Source organism: Pseudophryne corroboree, chromosome 9 (assembly GCF_028390025.1).
Source record: "Pseudophryne corroboree isolate aPseCor3 chromosome 9, aPseCor3.hap2, whole genome shotgun sequence".
NCBI lineage: Eukaryota > Metazoa > Chordata > Amphibia > Anura > Myobatrachidae > Pseudophryne > Pseudophryne corroboree.
This window is the reverse complement of record NC_086452.1, coordinates 122,036,340-122,059,044: the sequence shown is the minus strand read 5'-3', so window position 1 is coordinate 122,059,044 and position 22,705 is coordinate 122,036,340. Positions and strand designations below refer to the sequence as shown.

The 22,705-nt window shown below is 41.5% G+C and overlaps 1 protein-coding gene across 1 annotated transcript in view; it reads left to right on the top strand.

The window, feature by feature from the left end:
* Positions 1-20,035, top strand: part of LOC134956767 (uncharacterized) — a 43,958-nt gene extending 23,923 nt beyond the window's left edge. The window contains exons 10-16 of the mRNA XM_063938730.1: positions 2,379-2,411; positions 3,550-3,591; positions 5,561-5,608; positions 8,537-8,605; positions 13,473-13,517; positions 17,835-17,921; positions 19,860-20,035. Of these exons, the coding sequence (XP_063794800.1) occupies positions 2,379-2,411; positions 3,550-3,591; positions 5,561-5,608; positions 8,537-8,605; positions 13,473-13,517; positions 17,835-17,903 (306 nt within the window). The 3' untranslated portion in view covers positions 17,904-17,921; positions 19,860-20,035. The remainder of the gene's footprint in view (positions 1-2,378; positions 2,412-3,549; positions 3,592-5,560; positions 5,609-8,536; positions 8,606-13,472; positions 13,518-17,834; positions 17,922-19,859) is intronic.
* The last annotated feature ends 2,670 nt before the right edge of the window (positions 20,036-22,705 follow it).

The following is a 22,705-nucleotide window of genomic DNA, read 5'->3' as shown; positions in this document are numbered from 1 at the left end:
CTGCACACAATGCACCCATTTTTTAAAATACATATCCTTCTGGAGTCCCGCATCAGCACCAGTAGTGGTGCGCTGGTCTCCAGGAAACTTATGCAGCATCTATTTTCCCTGAGACCTGTGCATATGCACTGTACTCTGGTACAGGGCTACAGTCTCTAGTGACCCTAGTGTTCAGAGTTCCGCTGCACTGCCGGCTAGGCAGCTAGAATGGAGGGGGCCCAGATGGAGACTGCACATTGGCCTCCTCCTCTCTTAAGACGCCCCTGATTTGTAGTAACTTCCACTCTGTGGATAACTGTGCAGACACTTATTTTATTCATGTCTAAAATGATTTCAATGATTTTGTCCTGTTTATGAAACTAGTTATAAGAATGAAAAATGACACAAAAAATAAGTGCTGCCCGGTACTGCGTACCCCCCGGGTACCGCCAGAAAAAAAAGCAGTGCTACTAACAGAACATTTGAATTGTGTTCTCGAAGCTGCCCTTCAATACCTCATACACCTAGCATCTGTATACCATAGAGCGCAAGATGCCCAACATGACTGAGATGCATTTTGTTATGTTACATCCTTATTCCAAAATGGAATAAATGCATTTTTTCCCTCAAAATTCTACACACAATGGGGGTCATTCCGAGTTGTTCGCTCGTAAGTTTATTTTGCAACGGAGCGATTAGTCGCAAACTGCGCATGCGCAATGTTCGCAGTACGCCTGCGCCAAGTAAATTAGCACAAAAGTTTGTTATTTTACTCACGGCCTAACAAAGTTTTTTCATCGTTCTGGTGATCGTAGTGTGATTGACAGGAAGTGGGTGTTTCTGGGCGAAAACTGGCCATTTTATGGGAGTGTGCTGAAAAACGCTGGCGTTTCTGGGAAAAACGCGGGAGTGTCTGAAGAAACGGGGGAGTGTCTGGGTGAACGCTGGGTGTGTTTGCGACGTCAAACCAGGAACGAAACTGACTGAACTGATCGCAGTGTAGGAGTAAGTCTCGAGCTACTCAGAAACTGCTAAGAAATTTCTAATCGCAATTCTGCAAATTTTTCGTTCGCAATTCTGCTATGCTAATATACACTCCCAGAGGGCGGCGGCTTAGCGTGTGCAATGCTGCTAAAAGCAGCTAGCGAGCGAACAACTCGGAATGAGGGCCAATACCCCACAATGACACTGTGAAAAAAAAAAATTTTCTTGCACATTTATGAAGAATAAAAAAACTAAGAAATTACATGTACATAAGTATTCACAGCCTGTGCCTTGAAGCTCAAATTGAGCTCAGGTGCATCCTGTTTGCAGTGTTCATCCTTGAGTTGTTCCTACAGTTTAATTGGAGTCAACCTGTGGTAAATTCAGTTTATTGGACATGATTCGGAAAGGCACACACCTGTCTGTATAAGGTCCCACACTTGACAGTGCATGTCTGAGCACAAACTAAGCATGAAGTCAAAGGAATTTGTCTGTAGACCTCCAAGACAGGATTGTCTCGAGGGACAAATCTGGGGAAGGGTACAGAAAAATATCTGTTACTTTGAATGTCCCAATGAGCACAGTGGCCTCCATCATCCGTAAATGGAAGAAGTGTGGAACCACCAGGACTCTTCCTAGAACTGGCCGGCCATCTAAACTGAGCAAGAGGGGGAGAAGGGCCCTAGTCAGGGAGGTGACCAAGAACCCGATGGTCAATTTTTCAGAGCTACAGCATTCCTCTGTGGAGAGGGGAGAACCTTCCAGAAGGACGACCATCTCTGCAGCAATCCACCAACCAGGCCTGTACGGTAGAGTGGCCAGACCGAAGCCACTCCTTAGTAAAAAGCACATGGCAGCCCTCCTGAAGTTAGCCAAAATGCACCTGAAGGACTCTCAGACCATGAGAAACAAAATCCTCTGGTCTGATGAGACAAAGATTGAATTCTTTGGCGTTAATGCCAGGCGTCATGTTTGGAGGAAACCAGGCACCGCTCATCACCAGGCCAATACCATACATACAGGCTGTAATTGCTGCCAAAGGTGCATCAACAAAGTATTGAACAAAGGCTGTGAATACTTATGTACATGTGATTTCTTAGGGGGGGGTTTCAATAAATTAGCAAAAATCTCAAAAAACTTTTTTCACGTTGTTAATATGGGGTATTTTTCACGTTGTTAATATGGGGTATTGTGTGTAGAATTTTGAGCGGAAAATTGAATTTATTCCATTTTTTAATAAGGCTGTAACATAACAAAATGTGGAAAAAGTGAAGCGCTGTGAATACTTTCCGGATGCACTGTATGCATATTAACCTTTGAATAGTATTTAGCTTTTTTTGTTAAATATGTGTAATTACTTCTCTGAGGTGTCATATTAAGTTAAACTATAACTTTTTTCTCTCTTTGTCTTACAGTTAAACGGCGGCGTAAAAAAACTCTTATGTGGTGTAAGGAACAGTAACATTTTTTCCATATGTTGCCAAACTAGTTAACTTAATGTCATTCACAGTTAAAGATCTAAATGGCTATTACCAGATCATGTATAGTTTTCTCTATCAGAGACCGGGCCGGACTGCTCAGCTGGCACTTATGCCAGAATGGCCGATGGCCTGATGGGCCTGGTCTGCCCACACAGAGAGACCAGGACAGGCCAAGCAGCTCGGCTTCTTGGCGCTCTGCTCAGCTGCCTGGCTCACAGAGACAGGGGCTGTATGAGCAGCTCCACCTCCTGGTGCACAGCTGTGCCGCCCAGCATACAGAGAGATAGGGGCGTACTGCAAGGCCAAGCCACAGTGACTCGTGGCGTGCCCCCATGAGCCATGACCATGCCTGGCTGGTCATGCATGTGCACTGTACTTAGCCAGTGATGTTACTGTACTATATTCTACGGTGATGTGTGCAGCAAAACATTGTGATGATACATCGAGACATCCCTGATCAGAGATATTGATTTATCGATGTATCATCACAATGTTCGGATGCGCACATCACCGTACAATATAGTACAGTAACATTAATATATTTCCTGTGTGCCTCCATGGGGTGCCAAACAGAATTAGCAATTATCCTGCCCACAAAGTGCCTTTGCCCTACCATTGCAAATCACTGTAGCCATTTCTCAGCATTGAATCTCACCTTTTAAATCTGCTTATTCTGTTTACATAGAGATATGGGGCCAGATATAATGATGTGGATGTAGTTATGTGACCGGTGGTCACATTACCGGCTGATCCCGTGGTCAGTATGCTGACCGCTGGGATCCCCATCGGCGGTAACGCATACTCAACCCAAATGATGCCCGAGTTCTGACTTTTTCTTAAAGGGGCAATCACCTTCAAGGCATGGTTTTGCCTTGTACGTGATTGCCCTTTTAAAAAACGTCCAAGTTCAGCTGGCATCTCGCACGGCTGCCCAACTCAGGCGTCATTACATCTGGCTCATGACATTTACTGTAAATGTAAAAAATACTTTGAACAGAAAAAAGTCCTGTCTCATTTATACTACAAAATGTGTAATGGAGAATTTCACTTTGAAGAGTGGTGATTTTATATTCATGTTGTAAGATTTATTTATTTCTTTGCACAGAGTGAAGATCAGCTGGATGTGTCTTCAGTTAAAACAACCCTGGTTAGATTTAATCTTTATCTACAGTTTATGTTGTAATATTGCAATTATGTATAACATTCACAAGAGAAACTAAAATTGCTTTCAATATCAAATGGTTTGTCTGGAATGAATTACAATACCTACATATACTTCTATAACACAGAATTATATTTTAGTCTGCAAATTATGGGACTGGTGCACATTAGGTTGCAAAATGGTAGTAAATTACACCTAAAAATACTGCAGAAAAAAATGGGCGTACTGTCGTCCATATGCAGAGGTTGAACTATAATCAATATGCTTTCTGCCTGGCTACAACAGTGTACACAATGGCGTTGAGAGGGATGGGGGCGTGGGTACAAACTACCCGGGCTCAAACTGCTGGAAGGGCTTGGATCCGATATCCCCCCAGTATACTTGTGCTGTTGTCGGCATCAGCAGCGCCATCTTCCCGGTGATCACTTAAAGTAAGATGGTGCCGCACATAGAAAGCAAAGACTCTGGCACTGTGCCAGAGTCTTTGATCTCCAGTGGTCAAATATCACTGGGAAGGTGGTGCTGGCCGAACAGGAGGGACCCGCTTCCTGATAAAGTAAGGAGCAGGTGCCCTCCACTGTGTAACCCCCCCCCCCCCCCCCAGTGTTAAGGGTGTCATCATGCCCCCTTTTTTAAGCCTGTAACGTGACCCAGCATGGCTCTCTACAGTCCTGAGTGTACATGCACCTACTTTATGCTAGGTACTCTTTAGAACACTATAACCCACTTGCGTCCATGCTATCTTTTCCTTTATGTGCAACAAGCCCATTTGCTATTAGGCTAAAAATATTCCAGTTCAACGGAGCCAACTACCCCTCTTGTACACTCTTAAACAAAAGTTAAAAAACAAAATCGTTTAAGGAAGCTCTCAAAAACAGATTCTATATCTGAGCAATGGAGAAGGCTGGCTTGAAAAGGGCTTTGGCCTAAACGTGTTGCCTATTTAAAACTAAACTAAAGTTTTTTTACTAATACTGTTTATATGTCAATTTATTGTGGCTTATAAATAAACACCTGCATATTTCAACCTAAATTGCGCATTTTGGGAGATCTCACTCTACTACCTAGCACCTCCTTTTCTATTTTCCACTTTTTATCTTTTTAATTCCCCTTTTTATATGGGCCCCCAAACTGCTGCTATCATTGCCCCGACCTGGCCCACTCTGTACATTCCCTGGCAGGCTCACCTCAACATTGCTCAGATGGATCTGTTGCGCGCTCCATTCTCGTGCCTGGCTCCCCACTCTCCCAGTCCAGGCTGCTGATGATGATGTTCGGTGAACGTCCAGTAACAGACAGCAGCTCTGACAGAAGGAGGATGGTGGCCAAGGACATTATCCTCCCCAATCACAACAAAAAAATACCTGTCAGGGTACAAACAGGTAATGCACTAGTGCCTGGTTCCTGGCCCTCTACATTGTGTTTGTGTGTTCACACTTTGCCCTTAGCGGGTTTGGTTTTACTCAGATTTACTCGGATTTACCCGAAACTCCTTATTGACTCATGGACGTCACGTGTTTTGGTTAGCCAATAAGAAAAATCCAGAAAAAAAGAACTTGCGCTTATTCTGGCGTTAAGAACCGAGTAAATCCGAACCCCCTCATCTCTAATTTTTATGCACTTCCCTTGACTACTTTGTACTTTGTACAGTTTATACTATATTAACAAACTATAGACAACTTGCTACTGAATACTGAGGTTCACACAGCAATCTGTTCACTTCTACTTTTATTACCTAAAGGGACTGGAGCTAATCTAGCCAATGATCAATTGCTTATATGTGGTTAATCCACTGTGAAAGGTGTCATTTACTTGATGTTTCACTATACTTAATTAGGTTACACCAGCGCAGTTTATTTATTTATTCTACGTGTTCATTCACTATCAATTTTTTAAAACTATAAACAAAAATGTTTATGCAAAGTAATCTTTTCTTTTCTCATTTCTTTTCAAGGATTCAGTCACTTGCACTATACTTGAACCGCTTAAAAAGGGACCATTGGTAAGATATGTTTAAGACTATTGGACGTCTTTAAAAAAAAAATGTATTTTGTTTTAGGAAAACAGATCTGACATAATAGGGGGAATGTAATAGGGTGTGAGAATCAGATAGTAAGAGATTTTGTAAGAGTTCTCCTGCTGTTTTTTTGGCAATCATTTACATGGCAAAATCAACATGCCATGTTAAAAAACAAGAGAACTCACACAAAGGGGGTAATTCCAAGTTGATCGCAGCAGGAATTTTGTTAGCAGTTGGGCAAAACCATGGAGGTGATTCCGAGTTGTTCGCTCGCTAGCTGCTTTTAGCAGCATTGCACACGCTAAGCCGCCGCCCTCTGGGAGTGTATCTTAGCTTAGCAGAATTGCGAACGAAAAATTAGCAGAATTGCGAATAGAAAATTCTTAGCAGTTTCTGAGTAGCTCGAGACTTACTCACAAATAGCGATCAGTTCAGTCAGTTTCGTTCCTGATTTGACGTCACACACACGCCCAGCGTTCGGCCAGCCACTCCCCCGTTTCTCCAGACACTCCCGCGTTTTTCCCTGGCACGCCTGCGTTTTTCCGCACACTCCCATAAAACGGCCAGTTTCCGCCCAGAAACATCCACTTCCTGTCAATCACACTACGATCACTTCAACGATGAAAAATCTTTGTTCGGGCGTGAGTAAATCTCCTAAGTTTTGTGTTAAAATACAAACCGCATGCGCATTTTTGCCTTAATCGCTCCGTTGCGAAAATCGGCAACGAGCGAACAACTCGGAATGACCCCCCCATGTGCACTGCAGGGGAGGCAGATTTAACATGTGCAGAGACAGTTAGATTTGGGTGTGGTGTGTTCAATCTGCAATCTAATTTGCAGTGTAAAAATAAAGCAGCCAGTATTTACCCTGCACAGAAACAAAATAACCCACCCAAATCTAACTCTTTCTGCACATGTTATATCTGCCTCCCCTGCAGTGCACATGGGGGGTAATTCCAAGTTGATCGCAGCAGGAAATTTTTTAGCAGTTGGGCAAAACCGTGTGCACTGCAGGGGGGGCAGATATAACATTTGCAGAGAGAGTTAGATTTGGGTGGGTTATATTGTTTCTGTGCAGGGTAAATACTGGCTGCTTTATTTTTACACTGCAATTTAGATTTCAGTTTAAACACACCACACCCAAATCTAACTGTCTCTGCACATGTTATATCTGCCTCCCCTGCAGTGCACATGGTTTTGCCCAACTGCTAACAAAGTTCCTGCTGCGATCACCTCAGAATTACCCCCAAAATCTCTCACTTTCTGATTCTCATACCCTATTATGTCCTCCCCATTCACTGGTAACTGGTGATTTAATATATCTTGCTTGTACAGTTGATACCTCCCTGCAATTCTTACAAAATATTGCCGTCTCTTTCTGCTGTGTTTACCAGCTGAGTATTTACATCAGTAAGCAGAATCGTTTATGTCTGCTATCTTGATCCAAGACAAAAGGGGGGTATCCAATTGTCTGCAATGCCATTTTGGCAGATGAAAATGTCAGGATATCGCAATTAATGACCGATGGTCATTATCGCGGTATCCTATTACAAACCGTTTTAATCAGCCAAATACGGACCCGTTATCGCACGCAACACGCGGAATCAGGGGTAAGCCCACAGCTACTATCTGGATACAACAATATCTAATGTAAATAGCAGAGAGATGCTATTTTATAATGCAAAACAACTAAACAATAATAACTCTGCCTGAAGATACAGTATAAATAAAGCTAAATAGCACAGATGGAAGCCATAAAGATGAAGCAATATATTAGGTGTGAGTTGCATCAAATATAGTTATAAAGTCATCCGAATGTGGACAAATCCTCGATAGTGCAATTAAACCAAATCCACCTTGTGACATTTATAAATAAATTATGTAAAAGTTCTTATGTCATTATTTGACATGTATGTAACCGGCTACATTATCATTTAGTACTACACAATATTGGCCTCTCTAATCAACACTATTAAGCACCAAAAGGTTTCGTGTAGACATTCGGACATGTTGATCGAAACCATATCTAAATTATATATAATAATAATAATAATAATTTTATTTATATAGCGCTCTTTCTCCAACAGGACTCAAGGCTCTTTACAGATATAAAAAACAATACACACAATACAGCGGATCTAAGTAATACAGCAATAGATAAGCAACACGGACATAAAAGAAAACCTTAAGCACACAGAAAGCATAATGCATGATTGGTGTAGGCATTTTGGGTAATAACTTCAAAGGGTTGTGTATTCCACCCTCACAAGGTACCAGGTGCGGCAGCCATCTTGGGCGCACAGCGTAGGATTACCCAGAGTGAAATAGTCTACCCCTATAGTGCTTATAACCTGAAACTTTATCACATACATTTGGGACTGACAGGAGCTATTGCACATAAAGCTAAGTCAGTTACACTGTAGGTTTAGTAACATAGTAACATAGTAACATAGTATCTGAGGTTGAAAAAAGACAATTGTCCATCGAGTTCAACCTTTTTGTGGTGTCCTATGCATGATGATTTGACTAGAATTTCTGACTGATGCTGCTGTCAGCCATTGCATTTTATCCCTTTTTATAGTAACTATAATGCATGACTATGCACCATACCCCTGGATATCTTATCCAATAGGAATTTATCTAACCCATTCTTAAAGGTGTTGACAGATTCCGCCATTACAACTCCCTCGGGCAGGGAATTCCAAACACGTATTGTCCTTACCGTGAAAAAGGTAGTTCTAGGAGTCACATGATTGGATTCACTTAACTGTTGTCAACACACAATGTATGTTGTTTGTATCATATCTAAATATCTATATTGGAACTATTTAAATTGTTGTCATGTTAAGCCTGAACATTGTATCCATTCTGTATAATTAAGAAAGTAGTAAACGTAGTGATATTTTCCAGACTCAAGTCACTACTTCAGTTGACAACTTGCTTAAGGAACTAGTGGAGAAATTGCTTGGAATTATTAAGGTAATTATTTCTTATGAATGTTTAGGACTTTCTTTATTTATTTACTAACACTCTTGTACAGGTCAGATAAGTAAAAAAGAAGTCTACTTAAACTGACTACCCTAATCATGGACACCCCATAAGTACTTATCCCTGTCTCACCTGATTCATTATTCAGTAATACTCCTTTCAGACCTTAGTAAGAAATAATAATTACCTAGTAACTAGCACATCTTTAAAGAAAAATGTATTTAAATAGGAAATAAAACCATATATTTGCCATTAACAAATAGCAAAGGCTGAATAATATTCATGAAAGTGTCACCTTCCAGTACACTTCAAATTCCAGGACACAACTGGGTTCAGTGTGAATGGGTGGTATTTCCCAGGTATTTGATGTAGTGTGAATAAGGGTCTCAAACGGAGACCTGGGAAATTCCAGGGTTGATAGACCAGGGTCTTATGTCTGAAAGGGGCATTAGTGACAATAAATACAAGTAAAATACAACAATTAATATGCAGCTGTGTCATCGGAAAAAGGCTTTTGACAGGGATGTAGTTATGTGACCAGCGTTCAGAAGACCGCCGGCCATAGTACCAACACCTGCATCCCGACCCCTCAAAATTCCGAGAGTCAGCATGCCAACTAATAGGGATTATTCCCAATCATGGGTATCCACGAAGCTGTGGCAAGGGCTTTGTTACGCTAACCACCACCCAACCCCCCCCTTCCTCGCCAGCATTCTAAACCCCCGGAATCCCGGCGTCGGTATGGATCCCAAACACCTGTCACCCATACTCAACTCTTTTGATACACTTGTACTGCTAGTCATATACTTATTAAGGTAAAGATATAGAAATGTAAATGGCACAGTTATGAATTTGTTAACAATAGTTTTGAATATTAGTTTTTAGGCTAATAAAGAGGACACAAAGTTGTAATGAAACAATCAGCCATGTTTTACTATGTTTACAAAGATGTATTTGCCCTTAAATTATAAAGTAACAATTTTTACAGCGACGTTAGTTCATCCTTGAAACAGAGATGATTCATAAAAATAATTTTAGCCTGAAGGTTACAAGACTTGACATAAGGTCCTAGGGACTTAAATGAATGTGAAATGATGTGACTACTGCAGATTGAAAGATAGCTGCTTAGAACATCAGTTCTTAGAATTTGACTATTCTACCTTTCATTGGGAATATTAATGTGAGCAGATCATAATTTTGTTAATTTGTATAAAATGTCATCTTGCATATCTGTTTTTCTAACATAAAAAAACATAAATAAACCAAATATTGATATTCACAGTCTTGCGCCTACCCTCCTATTCCACACTGTACCATCTTGAAGAATGTAGACTTTGGCAATAAGCAGATTGCATTTTGTATTGTGCAAAAGTGTATATACTTCTATCACTCAGGGATAAAACTGTGATAGAAGAAAATAGTCTGAAGCAATTCAAAATGATTTACATGAATGTGGTGTAAACAAAGAGAACAAATAGGGTTTGTTGGCGCTGTGTGGGTGCGTGTGGGTATCGGTATGAAAATCAGCAGCCACCTGGTGAAGAGGTTGCCAACCTCTTCTCAATGTTATACAAAGAAGAAATAGATTGTGGCGCTTAATAATGCAGAATTATTTATAAAAAAGGGATTTATTCAAAAATCAAAAAACATTAATATAACCAACACATAAACATTTAAAATCACAATAGACCAACAAGTACTTCACAATATAGAATTGTGAATGATAATCAGAGCAACTAGTGTGCAACTAGTTAAATCTAATTTTCTTATAAGGAACAGTGGTGTACTTGGGTAATCAAAACAGATATAGCACTGTGTAGATGCTGGGGTGTAATTACCAGTTTCTCCTATTAGCAAGCGGAGACTCTCAGTTCACAGTCTACGACGGCTTGCTATTCAGTTATCCGCATCAATGCTCCATTCCACACAGTTGGATGTGACACTCTTGTGGGACCAAGATTTCACAGCCTGCAATGTTGAATAGGCCACTGCATGTTTGACCACCGTCTGTGGGCTCAGCCGGGATAATCCTCAACTCTATATCATGCTCTTGTATAGGCGGCAGCCCGGTCCCGGAGAGACTCCATTTTACAAGTGCAGATTAGCAGTAGCGGATCTTGCTACGGGCAAACAGGACTTTTGCCCGGGGTGCCGCCTTCTGGAGGGCGCCGCACCATGGCAAGATCCTCTACTGTGCCCCCTGCTGTGTCCACCGCTGTGAAGGGAACTAGACGCTACGCGTCTAGTTTCCCTTCGTGGAGAGGACCTTAGCTGTGCGGTGCGCAATGACGTCATCGCGCACCGCACAGCATTGTGGGACTGACACAGATGCAAGGGGTCATATTTGACCTCTAGTGTCTGTCTGTGCTGCGCTATGGAAGAGACGTCATGACGTCTCTCCCATAGATCCGAGGAGAGAAGCGGTGCCGGCGGAAGTCTGCAGTGGTCGGGAATCAGGAGCGGGGATTGTAAGTATTATTTTTTTTGTGTGTGTGTGTGTAAGCGGCGCTACTCTACAGGGGGCACAAATGGGGGCACAACTCTACAGGAGTCGTAACTGACCATGCCCCCTGTATGAAGCCACGCCCCTATTTTCTGCCCGGGGTGCCAAAAGGGCTAGAACCGGCCCTGCAGATTAGTGTCAGTTATAGCGATAGGAGAATCCGGTATAAATTATAGTTAAGCCAGTGCTATTCCATATCGCCACTGTACCCAAGCGATTGATCCTCTATATGTTTAAAGCATTTCCCCCGCACTTGGAGCGGCTTTGTCAAGAGCCAGGACTGTGACGCATAATTCAATATTTTTGATTAAATACCAGAATTCCAAGGAAAAAGTCACTTTTATCTCTCAAAGACAGAAAAGATGAGAATGGGCTATAAAGCATATTAATTGGTCATCTGGAGTGACAAATCTAGAATATCCATATTTGGTAGTGGCGGCATGAAATATGTCCGCAGAAGAACTGGAGCAAATGTGGTACCTGAGTGCACAACATCTACTATGAAGCATCCATTTAGTGTTATGCTGTGGGAATGTATGACAGCAAAAGGTGTGGGATGAATTTATATGATCAATGGCACTTCAAATAGCAGCACATACATCAGTGTCCAGCAGTGGGGAGGGGGGAGCACAGAGGCGTTTCTATAATGATTGCAGTGTGTGCGGTGCACACAGGCTACTGGGTCCAGGGGGGCCCACACAGCACACACTGCACCTATATATTATACTTACCCCTCCGGAGTCCCTGGTCAGCAGGCCTGCACCAAAGACAGAAATCACTTGGAGAATGGGTGCTGCTGCCATTTCTGAGTGATTTGCACATGCGCACTGGAGATGTTCCCGGGAACAAGATGTGGGCGCCATGTTCCCGGAGACCTGCGCATGCGCAGTAGACTCTGCCTTATTCCAGAGTCTACTGCAGCCGGAGAGGAGGGGGCCTTAGTTAGGGGGAGCACAAACTATGCAGAGCAGTGGGTAATCAGTGGGAGAATAGACACCGTGTGCATGCGCACAGCATCTATTCACAGTGCAGAGAGAGCCTGGGGCAACCCAGCATAACACGCCCCCACAGTGACGGAAATGGGAGTAACATGAGGCTCAGCCCCTTTTCCCTAGGAGCCACCCCTTTTCTGATGCGGGCGTGCTTTCAGCACATCAAAGGTCCTGACCCACTGGCCACCAATTTTGGGAGGTATGTAATTGCAGCAAAAGGCTTCCCAACTAAGTACTAATGAATATTGTGCAAAACTATGACATGTACTGTCCCACAGTTCAGTACGTAAAACTGTTTTCAAAATGTAAAATGTTTTTATAAAGTTCTCCTGATCGACAGGATCCCAACCGCCAGGATCTCATATTGATCCCACTAAAACTTATTAGTGCTATAAGCTATTAAACTTCAAAAATGCACATTTTCCAAAAAGAAATCTATCTATCTATCTATCTATCTATCTATCAAAAATGGTATTTCTATTCAAGTGCTACTGTGATGGTTTTACAAGGCAGCTGTTAATAGGGAGATAGTCTCCACAAACAACAGAGTGCAACAAAATGTAAACAGCGCTTTACAAATAAAAGTGAAATGCATAGATAGGTGCCATATAAAAATGTAAGAATAATCAGTTAATAATACAAATAGCAACAATTCATATAAGCATTGAAATGAAGGCCTTAAAACCAATATCTGCTCAGTTCATGTATAATCAGTCTTTAGGAATAAAGGTGATAATCCCAAACTTGGGAAGTAGGGGACAGTTGAAAAATCTAGAGGTGTCTGACCCTATAGGGATATATATCCAGTTTATGGTAAATAATTAGCGATCCTGTGACAGTTCTTTGGGGTTTCCACTTACCGATGGTTCAAATGACGACAATGGGGTGCCCCTGTATTTGAACTGTCCGCTACTTCCCAAATTTGGGGTTATCATCTTTATGTCCAAAGACTGATTATATATGAACTGAGCATATATATTGGTTATAAGGCCTTCATTTTAATGTTTATATGAATTGTTTTTGTATTATTAAACTGTGATTATTCTTATTTTTTTAATATGGCAATAGCACTTATCTGTGTATTTCACTTTGATTTGTAGATTGCAGTATGTAATTTCATGTTAAGACATGTAATGGCCCAATTAAGTGTCTGTCCATGATTTGGGGAGTGTATATTCTACCTTTTTACCAGCTTGTGTATTTGAAATTAGATGCTATTAATTGAGACTGATATGATTGATCTGACAATGCCATCCTTCCATAGCAGTCAGTGTATTGGTCAAAGAGACAGGTTAAATTATTCATATACAAAAGTTAACTCCAATAGTGATTAAGTAACTTCTTGCTGTTGTTTTAATTACAGAATGACCCCATCATTGCCAACGTGGGGAAAATTCTATGTGGGGCGGTAAGTTAAGAAAAAACTGGGATTTTCATGTTTGCAGTTTTACATTTTTTGGAAGATGTCATACAAAAAGTACATATAAAGACACACAATTTTATGCTTCTAGTGCTCTTTGGTCCGTATTGATTTGTATCTCATTTATAATGATTTCTAATTGTTAATGTACTGTCGTTAAATGTCAAGGGCTTGAACTCACCTAAAAATGGAAGCTGGCCCCATCTCATTTTGCTAAGTGTAAAGCCAACATAATTCCCTCATCCTTCATGGTGTTAGATTTTAATATGTTCCTAGACCCAGGTCTTGACAGATCCTCAGCTCAACTACCCAGTGAAGTTCGGCCAGTCCGTGATTGCTCCCACGTCTTTAGACACTTCCTCCATAAACACGATTTATATGATATTTGGAGATCCAAGAACACAGCCTGTAGGGACTATACCTTTTATTCCCCAGTCCAAGGTTCCTACTCTAGAATTGATCTTGCGGTCTCGGACAAATAGACTCTTCAAGGAGTGAGAAGGGCTTCTATCCAGCCAGTATCTTGGTCGGATCACTCAGCACTTTCAATACGTTGGGACCTTAATTCTGTCAAAAAAAACCCTAGACCCTGGCGCCTTGGTGGGTATCTTCTTTCCAGGCACTATCCATGTATCTAGACACTAATGACCCAGTAGATACATCTCACTTTACTCACTGGTGTGCTCTCAAAGAAGTAGTTAGAGGCTCAGCAATTCAAACTGCAGCTCGTCTCCTAAGAGTATCCCGTACACACCAGGCAGATTTTGAGAGGCATTTGGTGGATTTGGAAAGTCAACTTAAGGCCTTTCCGTCCAACAAGACAATTTATCAGGAACTACTTAAAGTGTGGGACGAATGGAACCTCCTGGCCCTAACAGAGGTCCTTAGGAACCTCTTCAAATTAAAAGAGGGGTTTTACGTTCAAGGGAACAGGGCAGGAAGGATGTTGGCCAGGAAACTCAGAGGAAAAATTGCTAAAGAACAGGTGGAGATGATTACCAACTCTAGAAACATTTAAATTACTGACCCCTCAGCTATAGCTGACGCCTTTGCAAACTATTATGCCTTCCTATATAATTTGAATGGGAATCCATCAACTCCACAACCCACACACGTAGATATTGAGGCCTTTTTAAGTGACATTGATGTCCCTTCCATTGATTCAGAAACCTGTCAGTTCCTTGAGAGACCATTGTCCCTTGAGGAAATTGGCAGTGTTATAGATTCCCTGCCACTGGATAAGACACCTGGTCCTGATGGTTACACCAATTTATTCTATTAATGCTTAAAGGACTCCCTAGTGCCAGTATTGGAGTCGATTTTTAATGCGGCTTCATCCTACGGGACTGTTCCGGCAGAGATGCTGGAAGCCTGCATAGTAACCTTCCCCAAACCTGGTAAAAATCCAGCCTTATTTCTAACTACCGCCCTATAGCTTTACTTAATACGGATGTGAAACTATAAGCAAAGCTTAGAGCAAAAAGACTTAACCCTTTGCTCCCATCCCTTATTCATTAAGACCAAGGGGTAAATTTACTAAGATGGGAGTTCTATTTAAGATGGGATGTTGCCCATAGCAACCAATCAGATTTTACTTCTCATTTATCTAGCACCTTCTAGAAGATAATACCTGGAATCTGATTGGTTGCTATGGGCAACATCCCATCTTAAATAGAACTCCCATCTTAGTAAATTTACCCCCAGGTGAGATTTGTCCATGGTCAGAAATCCCTGGATAACACTAGGTGGGTTATTAATATCTTGGATGCCTTCTCCGCTTCGGATGTACCCCTGTTATTACTGTCATTGGATGTGGAGAAGGCATTTGATCGATTGTACTGAGGTTATCTCTATGCAGTTCTCTGGAAATTTGGAATAGATGGGAGGGCTCTTTCTTCTATATCGGCACTTTATTCTAACCCGTCCGCCCAAGTGCTTGTGAATGGGATGCTTTCTTCAATCTTTCAGATTTCCAATGGTACTCGCCAAGGCTGCTCCTTATCTCCTTTGGTGCTTGCTCTTGCAATCAAGCTTTTAGTCGAGAAAATTAGATCCACTGATTCCATTAAGGGCCCAACTCTCTTTGGCAGGTCCTATAAGGTCTGCTTATTTGCAGACGACGTTCTCCTTATCCTGAGTCGGAAAAACCTCAGCAGGCACTGCATGCTTTATTGGGAGAATATTCTAAGGTCTCCTATTATAAGTTAAATGATTTTAAAACAGAGGCGCTCCCGGTTGGTTTCCCTCCTACTCTATTACAGTCCCTAAAAGCCCACTATGCATATGTCTGGCAGGAGAGAAGCCTCAAATACTTGGGGGTCCAGATCACGCCGAGAGTGGCCAATCTCATTTCAGCTAATTATTCATCAGTTTTACATTTAATTACATTTTTGCTTACGGAATGGATGATGCAACATGTGTCTTGGATTGGACGCATTGCAGCTTTGAAAATTATGATTCTGCCCAAGTTACTTTATTTATCTAGGACTATCCCTCTCTTAAGAGGGGAACACACGGAGAGATCCGTGTTTAAAATCTAAGCAATCTGACTAGATTGCTTAGATTTTAAGCACGGATCTGCCGTGTGTATGCCCCCCAGCGATAGCGATGCACGACCCCGCGCATCGCTATCGCCGGTGCTAGATTGAGCCTGCATGCAGGCTCAATCTAGCGGGTCGCTCACTTCACCGCTATGTGAAGTGAGCGGCCCCCCGTCCATCCGCCCCCCTCGCTCAGCACATCGTGCTGTGCTGAGCGAGGGGGAGAGATGTGTGCTGAGCGGTCTGTGCTAAGATCCCTCAGCACACATCTCTCCCGTCAGTACCCCCCTTTACTTCCTAATCACTTATTGACTAACAATCACATACAATTCATCTGTTAGATTTCAGATGAAATAATAAACATAATTTATTTTAATAATTGATTAAAAGTTATATTTGAAATCTATAGTGCACCAGAAGCAGATCCTCCTCTTTTTGTGTTTTTTCTCAACAATTACATGATCTGTGGTAGCAACCCCAACAACGGATATCAAATGTTATAAACAATTGACATTAGGGGTTTTAAATACTCAAATACATAACAAAGAAACATAGAGACAGTGAGGGTCATTCCGAGTTGATCGCTAGCTGCCGTTGTTCGCAGCGATCAGGCTAAAAATCGGCATTTCTGCAAATGCATATGCACCGCAATGCGCAGGCGCGTCGTACAGGTACAATGAGCATCGTGGGTTTGCACAGAGTCTAACGAACATTCCTGTCGCACCACTTCCCCATTTACCACTTCACTGAACCAGTCTCTGTAGACACATGAGACAGCTTACCAAGATTTCATCTATTCAAAACTTATTTCAAAATATTCTTTTTAAAGTATAAAAAAAACATTAAACATGAAAAAATAATATAGTCCAAGAATACAGCGTTTTTTAAGTGATTTTGATCAGTTCTTGCCATCCTGAAATGGAGGTAACATAACAAGTATTGTGGTGGTACACATAAATATCTGTACCATCGGTAGGGGTTTTCACCAGCAGCGACCCTTTTCTCTCTACTGTAAAGTAAAATTTAAAAAAAAAACCTGCCACCAGCAAAAACACCTGCATTTTCAGATAATACAACGTTTCACTCTTTGATAAATCTGTGCATAGTGTTTTTTTAATTGTATGAGATTACAATCCACTGGATTGGGGATTCCTGTTACACAGGAAATGCCCCTCTTTTACCTGTGCGATATGTGGGATTCACAATGGAGTATATGGTTTTACTAATGGGACAGCTAAACCATGGCTGTTCTGGTAATTATGGTGATATTTATTAAGAACACCATCCTTTCTTTCATCATTGAAACTTTTTCCATGTTTACAAAGCATTGTTGATTTTGCTGTTTATAGAAATATTCTATCTTTAGCGATTTTTCATTTTCATTCAGTTATAATATATCGATTAACTGTAAAATTATTTTTAAGTGTATGCAATTATTCTGGTTACAGAATTATCAATACAATAATGTAATATAGCAAACAGATTTACTGAGATAATTTCCATTAAATAAAAGAGCTACTGTATGAAAACAAAATTGGGGAGTTTGGCGAAGCAAGTTAACTCATTTATTGAGTAAGCAAATGTTTTATGACGCCAAGGGTCCCATGTTTAATAAAAGCTCAACATTTTTACTTATGTTTTAGCTAATGGTTTGCTACTTTTTTTTGAAATATCAATTAATATTGGCCAAATACAGTATATTATAGCAGTTGTCAATAATAATAATAATAATATATTTTATTTTATTTTATTCGTTAATAACCAGGCAAAAGCTGTTGATGACCTTCTTGGTAAGAAGCCTGGTGGTGGAGGACTTTTGGGGAATTTCTTGTGAAGAATAATACAAGTTCATGTAAGTTCCATGTTATGAAGAAAAAAAAACCATAGTTTCCTGAAATGTAAAATTTTTAGGTTTGCTAGCGATTTCTAGTAAGATTTTTTTGGACTAAACTTTATGTACCGCCTTAAGGACCAAATGTTTTGTACACATCAATGAACAGCCCAGCATTGTGATTTTCTACTGGAGTATTACAAGCAGAATTTTTCCCTTTTCTTTTTTGGTAGCGTATGGAGTAATAATGACATGCAAAAAATAAAAAGAGAGAGAGAAACATGCAAATGTACACTTTTCTAAGGGGTAGATTTACTAAACCTCTAAATATAAAAAGTGGAGTGGAGGTTTTACCAATCAGATAATTCTCTCTCTCTCTCTCTCTCTCTCTCTCTCTCTATCTATCTATCTCACCCTCTCCCTTTGTGTCTCTTTCTCTCTCTCTCTCTCTCTCCCTCTCCTTTTCTCTTGCTCTCTATCTCACCCTCTCCCTTTGTCTCTCTCTCTCTCTCTATCTCTCTCCCTCCCTCTCCCTTTCTCTTGCTCTCTGCAACACATAATGGACATGGGCATATGCATTTTTTGTGTTAATACGAGGTACAAAAGCATAGATCTACTGCAAATAAAATACGTTCACTACTTATTCCCCTTTCAGATTCCCAGAGCCAGATCACAACCGGGAATTTGTACACGGGTGCTTCCCCTTTCAGACTTGCGGCCTGACTCGGCATATTGCTGGGTTGGTGAGGTCACCGCTGGCACTACAGGAGGCTGCAGCACTTGGAGATTATCTCCAAGAGTCGCCACATCCTATGCAGAGAACAGGTGTTAGGTCACCTTGACCCATTCACTGTGCACTGCATCCCAGGTCGGTTCCTGCTTCTACCCAGGTTGCGACCTGGGTTGAAATGCCGGGATGCTTTACCTGGGATATTCCTTCAAGACCCTTTCAGACTAAGCAAAATCCCTGGTTAATGCGCATTCACGTGCAATAACCCAGGAAATTTATGCGAATCAGAAAGGGGTATAAATGGTTGCAGTGTGTATTTACGGTGCTGCAAAATAATCTAATGAACATTTCGTTTATAATGTTGCTTATATGAAGGTACCCAAAATGTCCCTTAAAGGATCAGTGGGAAACCTCTGTCTAATTACGTTGTGGGGAAATAAATGACTCATATGGCAAATAAAAAGAAAACAGATTATGTTGTAGCAGAATCATACATTGTAACCCTCAAATTGCAGAGATAAATACCATAACATAAACCGTAGTTTGAATTATAAAAGCTGGTATCCGATTTGTTGCAATGGGTTATCGCTCCAGTGTGTCCTGTTTTAGATTTGCTTATTAATGGATTTTAAATAAAGCATTATACAGTGTTAGCGCTCTGATAAATTAGAGGCTTAAAACCTTGCAATTTTAGAGGGGTGTACTACGTTTTACCAATGCTCGAGATCCCAGTGTCCAGCATACCGGTGTCGGGATCCAGACCGCCGGAATGCCGGCAGTGTGGCGAGTGCAAAAGATCCCCTTGCGGACATGGTGGCGCTACGCGCGTCACGTTATTTATTCTCCCTCCAGGGGTGTCGTGGACACCCCAAGGGGGAGAATAGTTGTCGGCATGCCGGCTGTTGGTATGCCGGCTGTTGGTATGCTGAGCGCCGGAATCCCAACTGGCGACATATCGAATGCCTCCCATTTTAGAGGTCTTTTGAGTCCCATGCTCGTTCATACATCTAACATACTTTCTTTTATATACAATTAAAGCCACAGAGCCAAATCTGTCATTCAGCCTTTCAGCAATGTTAGAAATGTGGTTATAGAAGCTGCCCGCTTTGTGTCAACAGGATTAAATGACCTCTGTAGCTCACACTAGTTTACAAAGCTCCCACAAATACTTGATTATTGAGTATTATCTCATTGAGTACTCAGTTTAATAACAATTTTATCTTTTACAGATTCACCGACTGTCAACAATGAAAATCTTCAACCTCTAATGAAATCAATAATTACCAAGAAATCTTTATTTCAATGTCAAGGAAATTTACATTTATTAACTCTCTGTATAACAGTATAATCAAAATCTGCATTCACTCTTCTATTCCTGAGATGATTACCTAATAAATTCATTGCAAACCAATATAAAGTATGTGAGATTATATTCTTTCAAAGAATTGTCCAGTGAAGAAGTAAATGTTGGGACTGAGCAATAGCTGGATGGGAATTATTGGTAAATATGATGCAGGTTTGTACTAGATGAAGGGCCACATGTAATAACGTCCGAATTCAGCGGCTGTGCAGGATACTTGCAGAACACAGACTTTTTTTTAAAGGGGCAATAACTTACAAGGCATGGTTGTGCCTTGCAAGTGATTGCCCCTTTAAAAAAAAGTCTGAATTCAGCAAGCATCCCACTCTTGTCTACCTTCCCGAGAGTAAACTTGAAAAACTGCGATGACCTTTACAGAAAAGCAGTGATGCAGATATTTGTAAAAAAGAATAAGTTATGTTATATTTAGAAACTTACATAAATACAGTTTACATAACGCTGTGTGTTCTATAAATATAATAGAAGCACATTCTATTGATAAATCTGTCCTAAAGCAGCACCTGAATATAATATATTTTGTGTGATCATGTGACTAGATACTTGTATATTTGAGCACATCAAGTTCTTCAATGGTATGGGAGGAAAGGGGGAGGCAATACAAGACAATCCCATGGTTTTCTTTATGTTAGTTAAGGTTTTTAGCATTTGAAGAGGCAAAATCAGAGCTACTGTATATTTGGCTTTAGCAGGGGCCCCCACAGCTGTGCCAGGCCCAGGTAATGGGAGGGGAGCATGGCCAATGCAGGAAAATGTGGACAGCTGCCCTCCTTATAATATATTACAAATTATTGCAGAACGGGGGCGCCAGCATGGGGGTAGATGGACGGCAAACAAGGGAACAGGCGGCCGGGTGCGATCGATCACCTACACATCAGGGAGAGAGGAGTGACTGCCTCTCTCTGCAGCGCAGCACACAGCAGAGAGGCTGCTGCCATCACTCCTCTCTCACCCTGCTCCTAGTGCCGTTACCTATAACTGGGAAGGGAGGAAAGCAACTCACCAACAAGCCCGAGCGCCCAGGTAAAGAGTACTCACTCCCCCCCAGGGCTGTCTTAACAGCAGTGTAGGCCCCTGGGCACAGAAATGCACTGGAGCCCTTACCCATCCTCCAGCGGTAGGCATGGAGGATGCTATCAGCTGCAGCTTTGATGTCCTGCGGGGGCGGTAGGGAGTGTTTTATCTTCTGCTCAACATGTAGGACCTGGAGCAATAATTTCTGCTATTTACTCCTTTACTGCACAGATGGGGTGGGAGAGAGAACACTAAACTGTAGAAAGGGGCATTGGATTTAATGAAAGGGTCCTGGTAAATGACTTTCAGGGAGGTAGGGGGTGTTTAATATGAAGGGGAGGGGCGGATAGTAGAGTGGGCTTAATATTCATCATTTTCTGGTGGGAGGGCAGCTTGCTTGACTGCAGATATCTGAAGTTCCTGGAAATAGATTTCTTAGCAAATGGTATAAAAAAAACTACAGAGTCCCACCTTTCAGGATCAGAGTTCAGGAGCCAGAGCAATCCACCAACGAAAATATAAAACTGCATACCAGTTGTGTGAAGCTGGAACAGGGACCAGCTGCTTCAAGGCTGATATCTCTGGTTCTGGGCATAGTAGAGACAAGCTGCCAGTGTCCACCAAAAGAGAAGAGTCCCAGCTTTTGGACTGTACCCTAAAAAAACTTTAAGTCAGAAAGAACCCAAGACATCTGGCTGGAAAGAACAGGCTTGGATAAGGACCATTGCTTTGAAGTCGGATATCTCTGGTTCCTCTGGGCCAATTTTTCAAAATGTGGTACCCCTGGAAAGAGGGAACTCTCAGCTATCAGACTAGGGCCTTTATACTCTTGGGGCCCTTGGGCAAGTGCCCACTGAGCCCATACAAAAATATGGCCCTGCTCCCCCTTTCTCTGCACCATTTGGCTTTAAAATATGTACTGTAGGTAAAGGAATCCAGGATTTGGGCTAATGTTTGACCAGGGGTCAAGACTTGTGATTTTCATTAACCATGCACATGAGAGTAAATCACTTTCCTGGGTCAATAATGATTCCATCTGATTTCATTGACTGAAATCCTCAAAACATGACCGGCCTGGAAAACATGAGGGTTGACTTTGAGAACACCTGTGTCAGACCATCAGAATTAACACTAGTCAGTTAAATTATTACAGTTTTCATGTATCTGTGAGCTTATACAGCTCCCTGTGTAGTAGCAAACAGAGCACACTAAGCTGATGTCCAAAAGCTAAATGACATAGGCACTACAAAACTTTCAGTTTTCACAGTTTTGCTGAATGGTAGGCAGCCCCATATGCTCCCTAATAATGAATGGACACATTACTAAAAATATGATGAAGCTAGCATTTCCGCATGTGTAACAGTTCCATAGAGGATCATGAATAAGCCCCATAATGTCTTGAGTCAGTGAAGTGACTGTATCCATTAAACCTATCGTCTTGGGGCAGAAATCAACGTTCAGCCCTATGTGTTGTGAATGGGAGAATTGTGATGCGCAATAAATTATGGAAACCCAAGTAGCATTTATTTGGGGATCCTCAAAAATTATAACAGGGATGCCCCCAGCTTATTATTCCAGTAATGCCCAGATCTATCTGATAATGCATCAGTCCAGATGAGAATATAACTAGAGCTTGTGGGCCCCATAGCAAAAATTTGAAGGGCCCCCCCAACTCAGGTCTCC